This window comes from Anopheles cruzii, chromosome 3 (assembly GCF_943734635.1).
Source record: "Anopheles cruzii chromosome 3, idAnoCruzAS_RS32_06, whole genome shotgun sequence".
NCBI lineage: Eukaryota > Metazoa > Arthropoda > Insecta > Diptera > Culicidae > Anopheles > Anopheles cruzii.
Window position 1 is genome coordinate 46,213,444 of NC_069145.1, and position 24,289 is coordinate 46,237,732.

Genomic DNA, 24,289 nt, shown 5'->3' on the forward strand with positions numbered 1-24,289 from the left:
ATTCTAAAGTTATGCTAACAAGTGTCTCGATGAGCATCAGCGGGGGGGCGGGGGGGAGGTGATGGGCGGTATGGTTTTTCCACCTGCACACGGGGACAATTGCGAGAGCACCCCGAAAAAAGCCGGGCGCCTCGCAAAACGATCACCTGGCAACGAGATGAGATAGGAGAGCCGGGATTATGGTGCTCCGTGGAGACCGAGTTTTTCCATTCCAATTGCTGACGTACCGAGCCGGTTTCCACCTCGGGCCGCCTGTGGGAGATAAATCGTTATCGTTTAAGAATTTTCTTTTCGCCCCTCCCCCGTTTTTCCGGTTGATTAAATTCCGAACCCGGCAGCTGGGCTGGAATTGAACCCGGTGTTTTGTGGATCGGATCGGACTTCGTTTTTCGGGAGCTCAAGCACTTCAGATCAGATTTTGAAACATTAATTTAGCTACCTTAACCCGCAATTGCATGTTGCAGTTCGCGACATCCCAAGACCTGACCTTAACGGTGCCGCGAGGTCACATTCCGTTGGTAACGCAATCTGCGGTGGCCGAAAAAAAAGATGGGTCTGTTGACACCCTTTAAAGCCGGACCGTAACGGTCCGTGATTTTCCATCGCCTCTGGCCACCGAGAATGAAAATTAAGCGCCAACCCCTCCCAGATCCTTGCCTTGTCGGTTGCCTTTCTAGCGGGTGGCCCCGGAATGGCTCTATCAAGAGTACCCCTCCGGCGGAATCGTACATTCGTGAGGGGGCCTGGCCTCCCTTTTCGGGTCTCCCCGCGCGCTGGCGCCGACGCACCGTAAAACGGCCCACGGCCTTCGGGCCTGTTTCACAGGAAGAACCCAGAAACCTTCGCCTTCGAGCGGCTTATTTCTTCGCGTCAGCAATCTTGCCTTATGAATTATTGCCCCACAGCATCCACAGCGACGGTCCATTAATTTTCGCCCCGGCCGCTAACGGTCTGAACCCTTTCGCCACGGTCTGGCGGGGAGGTGGGCCGGCCGGTTGTGTTTATTGCCCTCTCCCGACCCCAATCGGCCTTCCGTGTGGCCAAGCATCGAATAACTGTCACCCTGGACTTGGTTGCTGGGCCAATGTTTGCGTCGCCTTCGGCTGGGCACGATAATGAATCTGGCAAATGGTCACCGGGTCAGCCCAGCGTCGGCGATGATAGCGTTCTCCACCAACGCCCCCACCCCTCGGTAAGATGTCCCCTCGGCGGCCCAGTGGACAACTTTCTTGCCCAGCGGCCGCCAGGGTCTCGGCCGGTCCATTGCCACTAATCGCGGGCAATACTTTACCCTTTCAGCGAAGCAATTCAGATTTAAGCGCCTTGCAACGCGCATTTCTCGGAATCGTTCAATTAACTTCCAGCCCGCTGACCGCCGAACCGCTTGACAACCTGCGGGGGGTTTGTCATTGTATCGTGTCGTGGAATGATTCGGTCGGCTAAATTAAGGCTATTTGGCTTTTTTTTTTTTTGACCGACCGAGATGTCTGGCGGATTTTTCGTGATTATTTATTGTGCGATTTGCTTTCATTTTGTTTCGAAAAAGAAAGAACGCAGAATTATCTAACTTATTCATCGTCGACCGGATTGCGAAAATTTGTTGAATGGTACAAGAATAAAAACCCCAAATTATAATGTTGATTAGATGTAAGATGTAACAAACCGCGCGACATGATGAATGTCGATTCTCTGGGGAAACCATTTAAAGCGAAATCAGATGTCAGACCAGGAACCACGAACAATTGTTACTCGGCCAGCTTATGGCATGATCAGCTCCGCACGTCATTTTGGATTCAACAAGAAGTTAATCAATTTGAACCAACTAGATACTACCGGCCACAAGACCTTCTTCTTCCAAAAATGCTATTTGAACTTTTAAATAGGACCATTTCAGCAGATTGACGTCGATAAATACATGAATGACATGAATTTCTTCGTAATCAGCAAACTGTCACCATCGAACACTGTTTGAGTGTTTGGCGTAGTTTGCGTAATGCTGAGCGTCAAGGCAGACCACAGAAATTCTTGGTTCAACTTCCTCGTGATATTTTTGCATCACAATTTCGTGATTATTTCGACGCAATCTTAACCCAAATTATTCCACAATCACCATATTCGTCTGATTTGGCATCATATAACTTTTGGCTAAACTCAAAAGGCCGCTACCGTTGATACCTTTTACAGCCTGACCTGAAATGTAATGGCATAGGTTTAGAAGAATAAACAAAGAACGAATATACTAGGTCGTTGCGTTGAGATTCGGAATTTTAAAAAGATGGCTGTACCTGCCGATTGGGACTTCCCAGTTTTGCTGTTCATGCATCATTACCTTGTTTTGACATCAGGTAAATGATTTCAGGTCGAAAAATAAATTATTTCGGTTTGCAACCCATCTTTGAAAGGGTTAGACTATGACAACTTTTGTCCCTGAAAATGACGTATGGCGGGGACTACTATTTTTCTGCTCCTCTTGAAGAAAACTGCTTCGGAATCGCACCAAATGCTTATCGGGACTTGTCGGGAAATGTTTGGAAGATCGCAGTGCTTTAAGTTGTTTAAAAAAATTCAAAATGGCGATTTTGACTTTACAAAAAAAAGCGTCCAAGGACTCCAAAAAACGGACTTTCTGATGGGACAGAAAGGTGTGGTGTTTCACAAGCTCCTAAAACCTGATGGAAACGTTAATTCCGATCGCTACTGACAATAAATGATTAATTTGAACCATGCATTGATCGAAAAACGACCAAAATGCAATTCTAGTGGGTTCCAATGGGGGCGCCTGGTGGCCCGTGGAATCAAGCACCAGGCGCCCAAAAAAACAAAAATGTTTCAGGATACTATCAAATCACTTGGATGGGAGCTGCTATCTCTCCCCGCGTTATTCACTAGACTTGGTTCTTTCCGAATATCATTCATTTTCATCGATGGGACACGTATTGGCTGAGCAGCCCTTCGTTTTTCTACGAGGAAGCCGAAATGGGATGACTAATTAGTTTACTAGGTCGTTGCGTTGAGATTCGGAATTTTGAAAAGATGGCTGTACCTGCCGATTGGGACTTCCCAGTTTTGCTGTTCATGCATCATTACCTTGTTTTGACATCAGGTAAATGATTTCAGGTCGAAAAAAAAATCATTTCGGTTTGCAACAGCAGAACATCCTTCACCGAACTATCCACTGTGGAAGACATTCCGCACGGGCTCAAAGATTTTACGGTAGACAACATTGTCACAATTCCCTCGAGCAGAATATACGGATTAATTTTGGAAGGAAAGAGCAACTCCTTGACGAAAGCCGAAACTTTCTTTAACCGCTTTAATCAAGTATTGTTAACGTATTCCGAAAAGGAAGAACTAAGCGGCGAAATCGACGTCATCTCCTTCAGAGAGATTAGGCAGCTCAAAATATTGCAAATGCTACAGTTTTTGGGAAACAAACATGGAGTTTCCTTTAGGGTTTTCAATGCAGGCATGAGACGGATAGAAATATCAGGGGATGAAATCGACACGGTGTTGCGCGAATTTCACGACGCACCTTTAGGAGGACACGTGGGAGCAAGACGCCTGAAAAAGAGGATCGAAAATATTTACCACTGGAAGGACATGAGAAAGGACATCGAAAGTTATGTTCGTAAATGCGATTCTTGCCAACGAAACAAAATATGTAAATACACCAAAGTCCCCATGAAAATTACTACGACATCTGTCGAGCCGTTGGAGAAGGTGTACCTGGATATAATTGTGTTGCCCGAATCTGAACAGGGAAATCGATACGGATTAGTGATGCAGGACGATTTAACGAGGCACCTCACAGTGGCCGCAATGGAAAACCAAGAGGCTAACACGGTTGCGAGAACGTTTGTCGAGAATTACATCTGTCAGTACGGAACACCCAAAGAATTGGTAACCGATCAAGGCGCGAATTTCATGGGCCAGGTTATGAAAAACATTTGCAAGATTTTGAAAATAAAAAAAATAAACACAAGCGCATACCACCCACAGGCCAATCTAGTAGAAAGAGCCAATAGAGAACTGAAAATTTATTTAAGACAATTCGTCGGAGGTAATGCACACATTTGGGACCAGCAAATTTCATATTTCTGCTTTGAATATAATACCACAGTAAATTCCTCGACCGGATACACTCCATACGAGCTTTTATATGGACGAGAACCTAGGATTCCCGCAACCATATACCAGGGCAGCAATAGTGATCCCACGTATCGCGACTACGCGCAAGAGATGAAGGCAATATTTACACACATCCATTCGGTAGCTAAGGAGAATCTGATTAAATCAAAGGAAAAACGGAAGGAAGTGTACGATAAGAAAACAAAGGAATGGAAGCCCATGTGGGGAGAACAAGTCCTGGTACAGGCCAATCCAATGGGCGTAGGATCGAAGCTACAGAGTACTTGGAGAGGACCCTACCTGGTAGTTGATTTACCGAGTGAACAGACTACAATTATCAAAAACGGTAACAAGTTTGAAAGAGTACACAACAATCGCTTAAAAAAATATCACGAATACTAAAGACAAAGAAAAAAATACAACTAAGGTTAGAACAGGATCGACTAGAGATAGTAAGCCATAGAGACACTTAAATATGAAAGATGGGGCCGAGACGAGAACAGTCGCAGCTTTAAGTGAAAGAACAAAAATAGAGAGAAAAAGAAAGAGCTATGAGAGAGAAAAAGAGAAATAGAAAGAAAAACAAAACAAGGAGAGGGGTATAGAGAGAACGGAACATTCGTTCTAAGCCAAGCTAAGCATGCTGTGAAGAACCCAGTAGAGCAGTTAGATTCAAATGAAAGAGGGTGCCTAAAGGAGCAAGGTTGGGACAATTTTATCGATATGTATTAGGGATTTTTGATAGGACCCTAACTACATATCCTATCAACGTAAAATATCCGGATTTTCCTCATTTTCACCAATCGGAATGAAAGAGATGTCGGCGGAAGAAAAAGCAGTATTTACGAGAATGTTGAAGGAAAAAGATAGGAAAGAAAAAGATGAGGAACGAGACGAAGAATAAAAGGACCAGCAGCAGGGTCAGAGGAAACAGAGATTAAACGTATGAGGCAAAGTTAGACAGAAAAGGATAATACGAATTCGATGAATGAGAGAAAGAGAAAATTGAAGAAAAGAAATTTATACAATTGATAAGAATCTTATGCAAGAAAAACCAGAGATGCCAGAGATACGAGAATAACATTAGTAGTTGCAAGAGAAAAGGAAAAAATGTACGCGAAACACAAGCGAAGTTAACCGGAGAGCATAGAAAACGGATATCAAGAAAGTAAGAAGAGAAAACAAGGGAAACTCAGAAAGTAAGCACATGAATAGGTCATTCTTAAAATCCAACATTCACTGCACCAGCTCGTGGTCTACAACAAAGACAGTGAATGCGTGGCAGAGATGAATCAACCACAGATAAATGAATCGCGAGGCATAATACCGCAAGGAAAGAAATAGAACAGGAACTAGAAGGGATAACTAACGGAACGCTGAAGCAAGTAGGATACGAAACACGACAGAAGTTAGGCCGGTAGCTGTCTGGAATTGTCGAATTTTAACTTTGAACGGAACCAACGTCATAATCGATCCCAGTCCACTTAAACGACACTATGCTAACAGTGTGGAGAAAAAGAATAAGGTGAAGGCGAAGAAAGATTAGAAAGAGACAAAACAAGAGATAAGAGAAATAATGATGTACCTATGAGAAGAACAATTGAAATAACACGTTAATAAGAGGATTGGGAATTGTAACTAAGCGCGACTTTAACATATATAACAGAACGGAAAATGTTATAGAAAATAAGAGAAGGACACGCTGCCAGGGACATTGTAAAAGAACAAGGCCGAAAATTGTAATTGACATAGCAATAAGACGAACGTAGCATTACGAATTACAGCAAGGTCAGAACCGTGCGAGAAAGAAGAAGACAGGCAAACGCCACGGAAAATAGAAGGAGGCCGGAATTAATTAGGAGATAGCAGTTATACCAATGAGAAAAAGTTAATTGTACGCCCCACTCAGATACACGCCCAACTCCGACACACGCCCCAACAAGAACCCATGAAAGAACCTGAAAGTTATGACCTAGCGCGCCTAATAGTCCTGCAATCCACTTGAGGACACATCTGTTCCAGTAGTATCCTCAAGCTGAAAAGGAAAAATGTGATGCAGAGCCCAGCCCGCGCAATTCATTGTTTCATCCAGCAGATAGCAAATATAGCTAGCGCACCTAAAAGACCCACAATCCACTGGAGTCTACTTCTGTGCCAGAACCATCCTCCAGCTCGAGAAGAGGGATCGGATGCAGCGCTCAGAAGCCCGCGCATCCCAGAGATCTATCCAGTAGTTTCGGTCATCCGACCACTGCGCCGAATTGATGTCACCGAAGCCGGCCACAGAGGGGACCTACCCCAACGATACTACAGAACTGGGGCAATGAAACAGCGAAACATCGCCGGCGCCCAAGCGGCCGGCCAAGCTACAAGCGACGAAACTGTAGCGTAGGCATTTGACACTCCGAACGCGTCATATGGCGCAAGCGACGAGGAGGCCATCGTTCGGACAACGCGGCCACGGCACCTCGAGCGACGGACTGAGCGACGGAGCGAGACGGAAGTAACTGACTGACCGACCCAGAAGCAATGTTGAACGCGAGCAACGCCAAGAACGACGCGAGCGCGTCAAATTGCGCAATTACCAAAGAGGTTCGACGATCGATAATCGGTACAACGCGGTACGCGTTTCTGAGCGAGCCACACACCGAAAATCGCAAACGTAGCACAATTAGAACCACCGGTCGACGACGATCGCCCCAAGCGCATCAAACGACAGGGGAAGAGCGGCAGCGATGAGCCCGACGCGATGGCGATGATGCAACCTGGAGCTGGCAACTCGGACCCCAGTGGGTCGATCACATTGGGGACACTTAAAGAGCCCGGCAATCGGAACCGCGGATGGCACCTGAAACGCGACTAGGTCAAACGTAATGAGAACATTTAAACGGACGGGGAAAAGGGCAACCCGGAACCAAGTGGGCAAACTTTGTAATGGAGAAGCGTGAGAGAGTAGGATAGAAGTAATAAGGTATGCGCGTATGGAGGGGGCGACCCAAATTATTGTAAGTTTATATATATAATAAAGTTGACGTCAGACGGTCAGATGGAGATTCAGATTCAGAGTCAGAGCGTCGCCCGCGGCGAGTCTGATGCGGAGTCGCTGGCTGATTGTTAAGTGGAAACCTTGAGGTGTAACAGCATTTATTCGAGTTAGGTTCGTCAGTCCGCCCGATCGCAGATGGCGAAATAGAAGTAAGTATTTTCCACTTCGGAAAATATTGCAAGGATCGAGAGTCCTTACGGAAGGTCCTTCGCACATCTTTGAAAGGGTTAAACTATGTCAACTTTTGTGCCTGAAAATGACGGTTTGCGGGGATTATAATTTTTCTGCCCCTGTTGAAGAAAACTACTTCGGAACCGCACCAAATGCTTGTCGGGACTTGTGTTTGGAAGATCGCAGTGCTTTGAGTGGTTTAAAAAGTTTCAAAATGGCGATTTTGACTTAACAAAAAAAAGCGTCGAAGGACTCCAAAAAACGGACTTTCTGGTCGGACAGAAAGGTGTGATGTTTCACAAGCTCCTAAAACCTGATGGAAACGTTAATTCCGATCGCTACTGATAACAAATGATCAATTTGAACCATGCATTGATCGAAAAACGACCAAAATGCAATTCTAGTGGGGGCGCCTGCTGGCCCGTAGAATCAAGCACCAGGCGCCCAAAAAACAAAACTGTTTCAGGATACTATCAAATCACTTGGATGGGAACTACTATCCCTCCCCGCGTTATTCACCAGACTTGGTTCTTTCCGAATATCATTCATTTTCATCGATGGGACACGTATTGGCTGAGCAGCTCTTCGTTTTCTACGAGGAAGTCGAAATGGGAAGACTAATTAGTTTACTTAAAAAGTCGAAGAATTCTTTCATCTGGGAATCCATGATTTAGCAGAGAGATAGGAGAAATGTATAGCTAGCAATGCCACAAACTTTGAACAATGTAGAAAATCGCATTCAAATTTTATAAACATTTTTGTGTGTCAAACAAATTCCGAATCTCAACGCAACGACCTAGTATTTAAAAAGTCGAAGAATTCTTTCGTCTGGGAATCCATGATTTAGCAGAGAGATAGTTTGTATAGCTAGCGATTGCACATACTTCGAATAAAATAGAAATTTGCATAAAAATTTTATAAACATTTTTTTGTGTGTTGAAAAATTCCGAATCTCAACGCAACGACCTAGTATACGAATTCCCGATAGTTTTAGACCACATTAGTATATCTCTTATTTCGGTTTGAGTATTGTATCGAAGGCCTAGCTCGATTGAGCTGTTTCTTCGATGGTCAATGAAAAGTGACGCGCTAATATGGGCCCCAACATAGTTCCCTTAACATAGCACCTACATAAGTGATCCAAATCTAACTAAAGAAAGAGATGCAAATTAAACTCAAATATGTCTATGTTCCAAATCTACAACCTCATGTAATTTTTAAAGTAAGGTCCTCGTCGACCTTTGAGCGTCGACCGCACATTATCGAGAAAATAAAAAAAAAATACAAATCAAGCCTATGTTGCACTCGTCCAGCGAAAGTAGAATATTGCAGCAGCAGCCAACGATACATTCCACTATAAATGATTCCAGCATAATTGCCACATTAGGCATAACAACCACCATAACGCTAGCCGCTTCATCTGACCCTGGGGCAATCCCTGAACGCAATCGTAAACTTTTACGAACCTCTTCCGTTTGGAGGCGAAGTGCGTTAAAGGCCGCACAGACCCACTTCAAATCAACCGAAGATCATTGAACAGCGGAACCTGAACGGTCCTGCGAAGCCTGAAAGTGCCGTTACGCGTCGAAGCAGCCGTTTCGCGTGGCCCCGTGGATGGTCGGCCTGGATGGCCCGCTAGGTATGACGAATGGAGAATCATGCGAAAGCAATCATTCACTGATGGAAAGCGGACCAACCGTTCGAACCGTATTCGGCCGTATTTTGCCCGGCGGACCCACTTAAAATCGGACCACAGCGGAAGGATTCACCCCATGGCCGGCCCATCAACCGGACTCGGGCATTCCGGGGGCATTATGTTTTGGACCCAAACGTACCGCATCCTTCACGGCACCACAGACACGGGAGCGCGCGCAGGATCCTCTAATTTATGGTTGCTTTCAGTGGCCGACGGTAGTAGTGTAGTGCCTATTTTTACCGCCCATTCCGAGCCCGGGACCAAATAGAAAGCCTCCATCCGTTACCTTTGATACGGCGGGCGGCCGGAAAAAAAGAACAATAAAACATGAATTCCATGGGAGCGATTTTAATGAACATGCTGCTGGAGAGCAACATTCAATGCTCGGCCGAATCCGGAACCGGATACCGTGCGCGGAATGTTGCGTGAACAAGCAGGGATTCCGTTTCGGGATAACGAATGCCAGCGTTTTTTTTATCTGCCTATCCGTGCTCCGCTAACCACTCACTTAAAATTTATAGTCTCCCTTCGAGCACGGGCCACATCACATCAAATGGCGGAGATGAGCCGTGCGTGCGGCCCACAGCATATCCCTTATGGTTCCCCGATATTGATAGGATTGATAGGACTCGTCGGCTACGATTCCCGGAATCGTATGCGCATTACGGCAGTTCTTGCTGCGAGAACACAAAGTGCATTACTCGCCCATTCCGGGAAGGCTCTGTGGTCATAACGATCGACACGCGGGAACAAGTGGACCACCATTCAGAGGGACCCCAATCAAGTGCATCAGAGCTCGGGAGCTTCTTCTATGGATTGCTGTAACTGTTGTCAATGTGGTACGCCGGTGTCACCAGACGGTCAATACGACGGTCGCCTATGGGTGCGTGCCTCGACACACACCACAATGTAACTATACGTCACTGGACTGCGTTCAGAAGGAACCCAAACGTCTACGAGAGCGGCTCCAGTATGGCTTAATTTCTGCGGAGATCCCACTATCCCGCACCCCGCTCGCCCACCTTGTGATTGAGAGACTCAGAAGCTCGTTAATCTGACAGACGTTCGACGTTCCGTTCGGTCCTCGTGCCCCGGGTGGTGCTCGACAGCCTACGAGCTGGAGCTTGGGAGCTGCGTTGGGTTTGTGTCCACAACGGCAAACCCGAACGTTAGGCCACAGTGCCACGGACACCCGGACGGAATGAACATGTCACTTTTCATCAAAGATAAGTGATGAAAGATAGCCCAAACCCGGATCTCCGATCCGTGTCCGAGTATTCAAAGCAGTGGCGGCAGTGGCAAGAAGAAGCCCCAGGTCCATTCTTATATTTTTCATCCGAACCCAGGCGGAGGTTCACCTTTTCCCAGAACTCCACCCCACAGAACTAGGGCTGCTCGCCGTCACGTTCTTTGTCCCACCGACGGAAGAGTAAATATTCTGCGGACCGTGGGATCCGAAACAGGGAAAATGTTTTAAGATCTCATCAGGGCCTTGCTTCAGGGTAGAGTAAGTTTTTGGGTATCCTAAAGTTGGCGGACTTTATGAGGGTCTCACTCGCTGCACGGACCCCAGACCCGAAGGCGACGGCCACCGGCGTCCACATTCTCGTACACCTATCGAACGCCAGAGGGCGTTCGGGAGAGATTTACGAAACGAAATTAGATCGAACAGATCGAACAGGCTCCAATTGAATTACGGTTTAAGCGGAGTGTACGGACTGCCACCAGCTGTGACTGTGGCTACCATTCGTATGCACACCCTTTCTGGTGTGGCCAGAACCGATGGAAAGCGATTGTGCGACTTACGACACGAGTCCCCATCGGTCCATAGGCACCGGAATTACAACCCCATCGTACACCGCCAACGGTAACAGGCTTTGGTGCGACGGATTACACACATTGTGTGGGGTTATCGAAAGTTCGGGATCGGGACAACAGTCCATTACAAACCAAGCAAACAGCCCCCCTCCATCGTTTCTGGGCTACCCTTTGAGTCGTTCGATTGTTGCAACTTGAATCCGTTTTCCGAAAGCCGATCGTAAGCCCGACCTTGGGGTATGTGGACAACAGAGCCGCGTTGTGTCCTCGTGGTGTGTTTATTTGAAGACACCGGAATTCGAACATAGCGCACCCCTTGGTTGGTTGGCTTAACAATGTTGTCCGACTTTTTGCTCTGTTTATGGCGTACGCTGTCCGGAGATTGGTCTCCTGAAAATCTACGAAAATGTTATATCTTAAAGGCAAATTAAACAAATGGATTCATCCTCCAGTCCGTCCAACTCCTAATGCATTCCATTTACATTTTTGACATTTTTGACATTTTTTTTCGAATTACTCTTTAAGCTTAGTGCGGCATCTGTTGATGGATGTATGAGTGTTCTAAGTATTTGACGTGCAATGAATGACAGCCGCATTTTCGGATAGGCTACAGATATACTAGGATGTTCAATAAGTTCGAAGCCTCGATAAGAAAAACGGATTTTTATGGTTTGAAATACACTTTATTGTTCAGTACATTTCATTATTCAGCCTTGTATTAAATTTCTTTCAATCATTCGACGATTTTCCAATACGATATCCTGTATTTTTTTCTACGATTTCAGGAGTTGTGTCTGTTTATGGGCGTTTTTTACCTGAACCGTCTTGAAGACTAGTACGACCACGTTTAAACTCAGAAACCCCCTTTTTAACCCCCTAATTGAAGGCGAAGAGTCCCTATACACTTTAAACATTGGTTCATAAATTTCCTTGGCTACTAAACTTTCCAAAAATAAAAAATTCAATCACTCCACGTTGTAAAAAATACTGCAACACGTCGACACTAAATGGCTTGTAAAAAAAATTAAATGAAACTTCACATACGTTCATATAAAGAGTGTAGCAACATAACAAAAAAAATAAACTAGTAGCAGTGGCCTGTGTTATTGAGGCTTCGAACTTATTGAACAAACTTGTTCTTGGTCTGTTAATAAAATATTGGCCAATTTATGTTTTTTCAAAAATTATTAAAAAAAAAATTATTTATTCAAAAATTATGGGCCCCTTCAGTTTCGGGAATAAGCAGAAATCACAGATGGCCAGATCTGGGGAATTAGATGCCTGTGGCATCATTATTGTGTTGTTTTAGGCGGAAAATTCGCACAGAAACAACGATGTGTTAGCAGGAGCATCATTGTTTTTCCACAAATCCTGGCGTTTCTGGACGGTTGCTACCCGAAAATTGCGCATAATTTGCAGGTAATAGTTCTTATTGACCGTTCTACCCTGTGGCAACAACTCATGATGCACCACGTCTCTGTAATCGAAGGAAACTATAATACTTGTGCCGCGATACTTTTTGAACAGACCTCATATAGACTATGGACAACAGTGTATCCTACTTTATAAGCTTCCAAACTATTGCTTTGTAACGTTCATAGAGTGAAAGAGTCGAACCGCAAACAAGGTGCAAGCGGGGCGATTGTTTTAATTCGTAAAAATTAAATAAAATGAATCCCTCGACCGAGCAATGGTCAGCCAGCCGACAAAGCAAAACAATACCGCCCGGAGTGTTAAAATCGCCTTCCTCGAGCCGGCGGGGCGTAAGGCGTGAGGTCCCGAACCACTCGACCATAAGCCCCGGTTCACTCCGTGCCATTTCTTTTCGCTTTCCCGTTCCCGTTGGTGCGAAATTAATCCCGTGAATGTGGCTCCTTCTCCTTCAAGGCCTCTCCACTGCACACGGCACAGTGGTGGTCGGGCTCTAAAAGCCTCTCGGTTTGGCCTGCTGCTGTGCGCTGCTGTAAGCTTCACTTCCAAGCCCGGCCCGGCCCGATAAAGGATACTTTGCCGAAGTGGGTAGGAAAAGGAATGGAACTGGAAGCTGGAGCTGGAGCTGGAGAAAATGGAATCTCGCCAAGTTGACCCTTGGTGGATTCATAAATTTTTAAGCCCGACCATCCCGACCGTGGCCGTGGCCGGTGCGCCCAGGAAGTTCTCGGGCATCCCGCCACCTACCAGTTACAACCGATGAGCTGTTGAGGGTGAGGCGGGGGTGAGGCGGGGGTCCTAAAACCCCCCATTAGCCCGGCAGCCGGAAGGGCTTCCGAGCAACCGGAAGCGGACCTGATGGAATGGGATGTAATGGGCCGTGGGCCGGATATTGTGCAGGCCACGAGTGGCCCTGACATAAAGAATTGGCGACAAGAGCAGAGCATTTCTATTTAAAAAGATAATAATAGTTTTAGCCTGCGGGTGCCACTCTACGGCTGAAGGCTGTGGGTGACGTTGGAGGTGTTAATTCGTTGCTGGGCTGGGGGCGGATGGGGGAAAGAGTGTCGTAAATTAACAGTGTCCGCTCGGTACCAGTCGCACTGCTCACCACCACCACGGCGCCAGTGAACCGGAAACGGAATGGACAAAAAGTCAAAACCAGATTTTGCAGAAACTTCTACCCATTTCTTGACCTGCCCCCGCGTGGTCACACTTTCCGATGCCCAAACCGGTCGTCCCGAGAGCGTTCGCCGCCCAGCCCTACTCACAGCCACAGTCTTACCGCTCTGTCTTCTTTTGCAGCTGCAGCTCAGCCAGAACAAGCTGTCCACAACCGCAACGACGGCGAGGGCCGTTGTTAGTGCACCGACGTCGTCGTCAGCGTCCATAGCGGCGGCCTCAACGGTTGCGTCATCGGCTGCCACCGCACCCACCGCCATCACCATCACCAGTCTGATGAGCAGCAACGGTGGTAGCGGCTTTAGCAAAGTGCTGACCAGCGCCAGCGCCAGTAACGGCAGTGTCGGAAGTGTCGATCCTAATGGACCGCCCATAACGCCGGTGTCATCCGCAACGGCGACGGTGCCAGCGAGTCCAGCGGTCAGTGCGGTTACGGGGACGGGGAGTACGGCGCCCGTCGCGAGTGGGGCCAAGCTCGAGCAGAAACCGGTCGAGTGCAATCTGTGCCACCGGAAGTTCAAAAATATTCCCGCCCTCAACGGCCACATGCGGCTCCACGGGGGCTACTTCAAGAAGGACTCGGAGACGAAGAAATGTGATAAGAAGGAGCACACCGGACCACCGCTGCAGACGGCGAGCGTCGGGGTGCGGGCCCTGATCGAGGAGAAGATCATCAACAAGCGGAGCAAGGATTTGAAGGTAACAGGCGCCTTGATGTTTTCTCCCCCCGGTGAACGTTGATTGTTGCCAATGGTAATGGTTGGATCAAAGGTTAAGCAAACACTGAAGTGACCTCCAAGGAAATCCATTCGAATTCTTTCGTCTACCAGACATACTGTAAGCAATTAAATTATAAAGAAGTGTCATACTCATGTAGAGGGTTTAGATGGATAACCCCGTAAACTTTGCGTCCTCTGAGAGCATCCAAGCATGTGCTCCTTGACGTCACTGTTGACCTCATAGATCTAACGTCTATGTTCATTGCACCGATTCAAACAATGGTCTTACACAATATATACAATATACAACAAGGACGTACAACAACAATATAGGGCTTTCGGGCACATAGGGTCCGTGAATATTCGAGTTTCGCAACGGACAGACTACAGAAGGTGAGGAACAGAAGGTTAGGAATCCAGGCCAGTTGAAGTGAAGTAAACGAATAACTTAATATCTAGAAGAATACCTAGAACACCTACCAGGTCTAGAGGTATGAAACCGGATTTGATTTCAAAGAAATCACATGTTTATTGCATTGTAATGAAAAACTGTATTTACCGCTATACATTTCTCTGGTAATTTTTGAATGCCGCGCAAAAAGAATTTTTCGTCTTTTGAAACAAACCAATTAGTCATCCAATTTCGACTTCCTCGTATCCAATGCATGTTCCGATCTAATGCCTGTAGCTATCTGAATTACCGATTTCACCAGGGTTTAGAAGCTTGTAGCACACCAAACCTTTCTGGTCCCACCATACACACAGCATTGTCTTTTTACCTAATCGATCTGGTTTTGCAATCGAAGTTGATGGTTTTCCCGGACTGACTCATGATGTTTACTTTTTAGGATTCTCAAAATGAATCCACTTTCCATCCCCAATCACGGTCTGATGAAGAAATTACTTCCTTTTGTAGCTGGCGAGCAAAATTTCACATTTGATTTTTCCGGTTTTCCTGCTGTTTTTCGTTCAATTCATCGGAATCATTCCCAGTGTCTTCAAACATTTTGGATAAGACGTATGAAGACACATTTAGGTTAACTGCGAGATGTTGTTGCCTTTGCGTGTCATTTTCGTCCAAAAGTTCTTGTAGTTGAACGTCTTCGAACTTTTCTGGAGGCCTCCCACAGACACATGTGAAGTCAAAATCGCCATGTTGAAATTTTTTTAACCACAAAGCACTGTGATCTTCCAAGAGCATGATCACCGAAAGCTTCGACAAGCATTTGATGCGATTCTGTATCAGTTTTTTTAGTAGGTAGCAAACGCCCTCAAAAGTAAGTTCCCAACTAAAAAATGTTGCGTTTTAAGTTAAAATCCTTTGAAAGTTGGCAAAACATGGTAATGCAGCCAAAAAAGCATAATAAGGAGGACTAAATTGACAGCTAGAACCATCTGTTAACACAATCCAATTTCACACGTCTAGTCTAGATAATGTAACAAATAATGGTTCAAGCGACTTGAGGCTAAGGAGATGATACAGATTCAGACTTTCGACTCTTCCGTCCAACTAGCTGGCTGATTCTTTGGACCTGGTGATTCCAGACCTGATCCAAACAGCTAGCCCAAGTTACCTGGGCAACAATCAACAATCACTGTGTGTGTTTCTTCAGTGTTCCCGGGTTTCTGTTCATCTTCTGTTCCATTTTCCTAACGTGTATCGTATCTTTCTTTGGTGTCCCGCCACGCGTTGGGTAATGATAGAATCTATTATTGAAGGGTTCGTTCGTCGTGCCGGCCCCGCCGCTGACCGCCCGGCGGCTGATCGAAGCCAGCGAAGCATTCCTCTCGCCCAAGCCCGGCACCCAGGTCGCCATCGTGTCCACGCAGAATGGCACCACCCAGATCATCAACACCGGCACCCTGCACTCGGCGAAACCCACGACGATCCTGGCGGCCGGATCCTCCAGCGTTGCTCCCACCGTAACGGTCCACGGTGTCACGACGACCACGACCGCCGGCACCATAATGACCACGGGCTCCGGGACGACCGGGACGGAGCTGAAAGACGCCACGCTGATTGCCCTGCTCAAGCGGGGCACTAAGGTGGCCGTGAAGCGGGCCGTTACATCGTCCGACTCAACGGCCGGATTGCTGAATGTCCAGACGCACCCGACACCAACCCTGGTGGCCTCGTCCGCCGAAGCGACCCAGCTGATCGGTGCCCAGACGGTCGTCCTGCCTGCGACGACGACGACGACGGCGACTTCGACCATTGCTCCGTGCAAGTCCCTGACGACCGTGAGACCCGCCAGCCTGATCCCCGCTACGTCGGACAGTAGTCCCCTTTCGCTCACCATATCGCAGACACCGACGAGCGCGCCCGGAGATGTGTTCACCCTTGCCTACTCCACCGACTCCGGTGGGGCCACCACGTTCTTCAGCGACAGCGATGTGTACAACGTGAGCGACACGGCCATGCTACTGCAGGCCGTGGACTCCATCCAGCTGCTGCAGGACTCGCCGTCCACGGAGCCACTCGACGAGATTGCGCTCTCCGACTACGGGCCCATCGGCGAACAGGAGTTTACGCCATCGCGCCAGATCCAGGCCGTCCTCGACTCACCACTCCCGGAGAGCCTGGCCGAGTTCGGTGCCCTAAACGCGAAGGACTTTGTCTTGTACGAAACGGCCACCACTTCTGGGGGCGCTTCCGGCGGCGGCGGCGGCGGGAGCACCGTGGCCAATGGTCTGCTCCAGTCACCTGGCCCTGGGTCCCACATCTCACCGCTGCCCTCACCGCTCGCCTACCCAACGCCTCCGGCATCGCACGAGGCCGTGGCGCAGGCATCGCCTTTCCTGGACGACTCGCGCCACTTCACCGACGCCGGCTCGTTCTTCGACGACAAGCGCAACCAGGGCTTCCTGGACGATGGGTTCTTCAAGAGCGAACCCAAGGACGTCGCCGACATCAAGCTGTCCGACAGCGACAAGATACTGGCGCTGAAGCACGAGCTGCTCGACGAGAACCACCACCACGAGCTGTTCCGGGCGAACAAGAACATCCTGGACGAGCACTGCGAGCTGTTCAAGTCCGAGGACAGTTTCTTCGCCGAGCCGAAGCCATCGCCCGCGGACGGCACGTCCAAGATGAACCTGGACTTTCTGGATGACGCGCAGGTATTCATCGAGGAAACGCGCAACGCCGCGTCGCCCCTGTCGAATGCGTTCTTCAGCGCGACCATGTCGTCGGCGGAGGAAGTGAAGGAAGCGCTGGAGGAGGTGCTCCCCAACGACGACGATATCGGCGTGACGGAGAGCGACATCGATCTGTACTACCTGAACGGGCTCAGCTCGCTCCAGTCGCAGATGATGCCCAACTCGGACGATCCGTTACTGTCGTCGTCGCCGAAGGACTTTGCCCACCGTCAGCACCAGAAGTTTCTGTTCGAGCAAAGCCAGACGGCACAGCAGCAGCAGCAACTTCAGCATCATCAGCAGCAGCATCAGCAGCAGCCGTCACAGCTTCGTCAACAACCAGCGCAGGCGAACGCCTGCATGCCACCGAGTGCCAAAAAACTGAAGCCTTGCGTCGAGGACGCGAGCAAAGCTCCGCTCACCGTGCAAACCGAGCCGATCGCCAAGGACACGGACAGTGTTTTTCTCAGCCCGAGCAGCCTCTCCTCGCACAGCTCATCGTCGTCGTCATCCTCTTCATCCCTCTCGTCGTCATCGGGCTCGCCGAAACTTCAGCACGCGCTCCTGGGCAACGGCAGCAGCATTGTGTGGCCACGGAAGCGCTCCCAGATGGCGGCCGCCGGAAGTTCCGGTATCGCTGCGCAAGCGCAGCGCAAACCGGCGATCTACCTATCGAAGCTGCGCCGCTCTACTACCTCCCTGCCGGCCGCGCACTACACGCCGTCGCCGATGCTGAACCCGGAGCGATCCGGCACGACCGGCCTTTACGCGACGATGATCCCCATCAGGTCCCAAACAGGAGCCACGGACAGCGACCTGGACTCGACGATGGACAGCAGCAATGACATTTTCTCGGAACCGCCACTACCGATACGGCCCCGGATCAACCTCGGCCCGGACTATCAGGCCACCCTGCCCGACTGTGCCCCACGCCCGCACCAGAACCAGCACCACCAGCATCACCATCATCACCATCATCATCACTCGTACCACGCCGTCAGCCAACCGCAACAGCTTTGGGATCCTTCGGTGGCGCTGAACGAGCGCCAGATACAGCGGTTCGTGGAGCTGGCTCGCTCGTCGGCGGCGCCCCTCGGGTGCCACACGGAGGAGCACGCCCTGAAGGCCCTGCTGGACGCCCAGGGTGAGGTGCACATCGCGATACTGAGCATGCTCCAAGGGACGCCGGCCAGTATCCACCGGCGGTGGACGGCGACCGAGATCGAGCAGTTCATCCACGGGCTGGAAAGCTACGGGAAGGACTTCCACCGGATCGCGGCCGAGCTGCTGCCCGACAAGGCGACGGCCGACTGCGTGCAGTTGTACTACTTCTGGAAGAAGCTCTGCATCGACTACAAACACGCGCCGGTCCCGGTCCCGCACCGGCTCGTTGGGGACGTTGGGCTGATGTCGTCCAAGTATGTCGCGTCCTCTCCGTCCCCACCGTCCCCGCCGCCGCTGCCGACGGCCACCGACGACGGCCACCACCACCTGATGCTGCTCGATCACCGGGAGTACACTAGCCGACCACCACCACCACCAACGAACCTCGCTACCTCGAAGCTGCACCATTCGAGCCATCCGACCTCGGTCTCGGGAGCTGGCAGCCAGCCACCGGCGGCAACCAACGGCACCTCTGGCAGCAGCAGCAGTACCACCAGCGATGTCCGACCGCATGTCTGTGAGGTTCCCGACTGTTCAGCGGTAGGTGTCCCGATAGTCCCAATCCGTCATCCGGGCGGGAGCATTAACCAACATTTCTGGAATCGCTACTAAATTAGCGTAATATTTTACCTTTAACCCACCAATCCACCCGTTTCGCCGGTTGCTTTTCTTTTCCATTAACACGATAAGGGTTTTCCGGCCAAAGGCTTAGAGTTGGGCTGGACAGTTGTTACATGCAAAAGAAATTATAATTTTTAGATCAACCAAGTGATGGAAACATGGGAAAACTATCAAAGATTAAGGGACCACTGGTTCCGTGTTTGGTCCTTCATATGGTCTCTTAATACGGATCAGATTGAAGTATCCAACGGATTAGCATCTTGAGAGCATGGAGAGCCACTGTGTGATCTTTCGAACCGTTTTGAAACGTACCCAACATAGTTCCGAATCGTTTACTTGTCCACGCTCCGCTTCGAAGAAACTTTCTAAATGATACAGGGTCATCCATTTCGTAGTCCACACGTAGTCATCCACACGAAAAATTAGGTTTCTAAACAATTTTTTTTCATCATGAAGTTTTTTCTTTGACATTAGGCGTTCAGATGACCGTTTCGGGAGCTATGGCAACAGTCGATTCTGATAAGATAATTTTCTATAACTTTTTTCCACATGTCCGGTGTTAGCTACACCATAACATGACGAATGTTATTTTTGAAATGCTCCAAAGTTGCCGGCTTGCCAGCATAAACATGATCTTTTGTGTAGCTCCACAAGAAAAAGTGCAACAGTGTGCAACCGGATGATCTTGATGGCCAATTGACATCATCAAAACGCGAAATTATACGCCCAATACGCTACGCGTCTTGCTAAAATTGCATTTCGTCTAAGTCAATGTCTTCAATTGCAGGCAAAAAAAAATTATGTTATTATCTGGCAGTATTGCCCAGAACTGACGGTAGTGGTCCTCCCTTCGTCGTTTTCCAAAAACTAGGATCCTTTGACACCATCAGTCCATAATGCGCACCATACCATTTCTGGATATAACGGTCTCTCTTCAATCGATTGAGTGTTTTTAGAGCCCCGAATGCGACAATTTTGCTTATTTACGTAACCGCAAAGTGAAAAAAGTGCCTCGTCGCTGAAGAAAATTTTGTTGAGATGGGATCTTTCGCATCCCTACTTTTGTAATAGGGTTTAATAATTTTAACACGTTGTTTTTCGTTAAGCGATTCATTTTCTAAACTGGCAGACATTCAACTAAAAGTTTGACTTGGCTTGGCTAGACAGATGTATTCGAAAACTGTAAAATGCCAGCCCTGTGATTTCGAAATTACGAAATTGATGACAGTCTCGTTGAAAACGATTGAAAAGCATCCTTCGGAAGTAGCTGCCGGCCAAAAAAATGTATGCCTACGATTCGGATGCTTGTTTTTTCTTGTCGGATGAAATAAATGCGACGACTGTGGTGTAAGCTAATGTACTGTTCGGAACATGTAAGGTCCTTGACGTTGACCTTGCGTTCTTTTTGCAGCATAGATCCAAACAGATTTGGGTGCTCCCGTAGTTCAAAGATTGAAACGTCGTTTGTGGAAATTTTACATACCGGTTATTGTTGTTTTGATAGGTGAGATTGATTTGCCTTATGTAACAGTTGTCCAGCCCTACAATTGGGATTCCTCCAGTGCGTTTACTCAGGCGAGCTAGTCAGTGGGCCGCCAGGGCAGCTAATGCCCTTTTCTCGCTACCAGGGCGCTCCCTTGCAACGTTTCCCCGGGGTTAATTAGCTTCGCTTTGCCTGTCCTGTCTTTCTCCACAGAGCTTCTCGTCGAAAGCGGCCCTCCACGGTCACATCCGTATCCACTGTATCGGGCGCAGCCACAGCGCAGTTCCAAATGGTAATTTCTTGAGTGCCGCCGGTAACCCCATTAACCCTAACCTCATACCGACAAAGGATGACTATCCCTGCAAGGTGTGCGGCAAGTAAGATCACCCCATAAATGTTCGTTTTACGATACCCGAAAAACTCAACTCAACAGAAAACGCAAAACAAACAGAACACTGCTCGTTTCGTTGGCACTTTGGTTTTTGGGGCGTAGCCGTCCGGCGCGGGGAGCCTCCTGTCCGGTCCCGGAGAGAGCGTGGCATCCGGCACCTGGCCCTTTGCGGCAAATGGCTTCATTTCGAGGGACCCACGTGTTCGAGCTCCTGCCGGATGCCACGGACACTCGAGAGGAAGGAACCGAAGGAGTTCCTGCGCCGCGCTACGTCCACATCTCTTATCAGTTGCATCAGTATGAGCAGGCAAGGAACGAGAGCACGCGGATTCCAGCACCTCGGACCTCGGCAACTAAACCGCAACTACTCACACACAGACACACACACAGGCGGAACAGGAAGGACCGCCGTGTACTGCGTGTATGTGTGTCCGCATGCCTGTATGCGTGTCTGTCTCTCTCTCTTTCTTTCTCTCTCGCTCGCTCTCTCTCTCCTATAAACGAGCAAGTGAAGCACGTGGGTTCGTGTGACGATCAAATACTCTGCAGAACACCACACGCGCTCACACAACACTTCCGGCCGGCACACGATCGCACGGGAAGCTTCCTGGGAACCATCCTCTGCTCGTCTGCTTACTCTCTAATGCTGTGCCTCGTGTCTCGACTGCCTCTGTTCTGTCTCTACTCTCCGCTGCTCCGCATTCCTATCATCTTCCGGTGTTCTGTTGCACCAACAACTGATCTCCTGCCAGAGCCGGAATGTCACTTCCGGCTCGTTCGAATGTGCTCCGGTGGCAACGACCAGATATTCCTTGCTTGCAGCTAGTCAACTGCGTGTAGTGTCTGAGCATGACCCCGCTTCTAGAGCGGTACTGCAGCAGCCTCCTACCAGCTTGGCTATTAGACCACTAGCCAGCTTCCATCACTATCACCACATCGTCACTGCCTACGGTCAGGTCTACTCACTGCGAGCAGCTAGGGCGTAACGCTTCTTAACTCAATGTTTGCGGCGCTCTAGAGCGCGTAGTACAACTCAAACGACTCTCAACTCTACTAACAACAACAACTGACCTGATTCACTGTGTGTCACTGTGTCCCGGTAGCTTGGGAGCCCGGAGTGGATTGCCATTAATTTGTTCTCCTTCTCTTTCTTCTCGCTATCTTCTTTTCCTTCTTCCCCACACCTGCCCCACTTCCTGCGCGGCTGTGCTGCCCCACGCCACGTCACCGGATACGCCAAACCATGCGCACCGCTGAAGGGTATTCAATAAGGTAAAAAGCCGAAGCGCCCACATGAAGTCACACCGACCGCAGGATGCAAGCGATCAGCTGCAACATCAGCTGCAGCTACACCAACAGCAGCAACAGCAGCAGCAGCAACAACAGCAGGCTCACGATCGTGAATAACCGGAAGTACAAGTGCCACAACAGCCAGGAGGAGCAACGGTGGCCAACAGCAATGCGAATGCGCTCTGAACCCCCGGCCCCAGGCCGCTACCAAACCAGAACGCATCAAGACAATCTTCCGACGGATCGAACGAAAGACCAGTAACTACCCAATCCGGGTCCGGGGAAGAGCATTCGACAAGTGGATCCAGCTCGTATCGGTATAATCATTAGAAGAAGACAGAACAAAACAACGTGGCACGTGACAAACACGTGGCACACCCCACTAACTAACGCATGGTTGTTAAAGCTACAAATCACCGAAAGGAAACTAATCAAAAATCCAACCCACAGAATGTACGAACTAGCACTAAGAGGACACACTGAGTACACTTACGGTGTGCGTAAGTGTGTCGAACCGTCAAAAGACAACGTCAAATTACGGAACTTCCACGCCATACCGCCAGTGCGGCCAGTGGAACTGGCGCAGGAGCAGGAGTTTCGAGTAAACAATAAGAACAAAGTTGTGCAAAACACATACACTGAACCAAGTGAAACGCATACACTGAAAGACACGCGACACAGCTCACAGCGCGGGTCGGTTGTAAATGGAGACTTTTTTTACTAAAGGAAGTGTAAAAACTGCTCAATCTTTGAAAGCCCGCACGTGTTTGTGTATTAACCCTAACAGCCAACTATCGTACCAGCGTTTGAGGTAGAGAACACTATATTAATATACATATATATATATATATATTTAAAAGAAACAGTTGCTAGTAGCCGAGACGATAAGGATGTTTTTGTACATCTTTTTGTTGTTGAATCTTTCTACTCTAGTCAGTAACGGAACTTCATATGCTCAAGCGCAGCCGCAACACTGAACGAAGCACAGTGAAGCACAAATAATTGTAAATAGGCCACAGCGAAGACAGCGTGCAGCGTCTGGCGCCAGTTGCCTAATGGCCGCCCGGACCTGCTGCCCAATCCGGCCGGAAGGATGCCGCCGAACGGCGTTGCCACACTTTTGCACACTGCGCTGTATTTGGCCGTCAAATAGTGTATATATATTTACATTCACATTCAGCGTACCCATTGTTACGACTTTTAGACTTAGAGCCGTGTAGCCAGAGCCTACGAGGAGAGCGGTAGGCCAGCGCATACACTGAGTTCTCAGCAGCTCACACCAAGTCAAAGCAAACAGGAAAAGACACTCTTCTCACCTTCTACCTTTGTTAATTGCCAGTCTGCTCTCTGCTTGTTCTTTGGTCGGAAAACGGAAAAAGCCGAGCTGTTAAATTGAATGCCACGGTTACAGTGTTTATGGTTTTTGCATTGGATTGGAACCAAACAACCGACCGTTCTACCGTACGCAACACTTCCTTCTTGGCGCCAAACGCAAGAACTAAATCGTCCATGTTAAAGTAGAATTTAGAGATGTAATCAGCAAGATATTTTCAGTATTATAGTGACCGGAAACGCGGTGACGGTGCTTCATCTTCGAACACGCGGGACAAAAAAAGGTGTGAAGCAGCAGCAAGGATGCAAAGCAGATAATCAACGGGGGTGGACGTACCGCGACCTTATTTCGCCTCGAACGGAATTTTGTTTTTGGCACAACAAAGCCACAGTAAAACTACACAATTTAAACAAGCAGATAGAGGGGAGAAGATGAATCATGGTTGTATCTAGGACTTAAGTGTTGATCAATGTTCACAATTCTATAGATGATTCAAACGCGCGTAAGTGCACGACGACGGGCGGAAGCGGAACGTTTCTTATCGAAGATTGCCAGCCTATGCAGTTAACCTATATCCACAACCTACAGCCAGACACAAAAAGCAACAAAGCTTAAGCTTCTTGGGCTATGAGCAAAGAGCGCGCCACAGTACGTTGCAAATCGCGGAGATCTAGGAGA

General features: G+C 48.7%; 1 protein-coding gene across 1 annotated transcript; it reads left to right on the forward strand.

Annotated features, from left to right (window-relative positions):
* The first annotated feature begins 12,400 nt into the window (after positions 1-12,400).
* LOC128270488 (uncharacterized) lies at positions 12,401-22,395 on the forward strand. Its single transcript, XM_053007893.1, has 5 exons — positions 12,401-12,412; positions 13,596-14,171; positions 15,896-19,033; positions 20,811-20,974; positions 22,248-22,395. The coding sequence occupies exons 1-5, from the start codon at positions 12,401-12,403 to the stop codon at positions 22,393-22,395; spliced, it is 4,038 nt and encodes a 1,345-aa protein (XP_052863853.1).
* The last annotated feature ends 1,894 nt before the right edge of the window (positions 22,396-24,289 follow it).

Excerpts from the sequence above, each read along its gene's own strand:
- LOC128270488 (XM_053007893.1), top strand. Across the intron at positions 14,172-15,895 it reads AGCGGAGCAAGGATTTGAAG|AATCTATTATTGAAGGGTTC; the intron begins GTAACAGGCGCC and ends GGGTAATGATAG. Across the intron at positions 20,975-22,247 it reads CCCTGCAAGGTGTGCGGCAA|GGTATTCAATAAGGTAAAAA; the intron begins GTAAGATCACCC and ends GCACCGCTGAAG.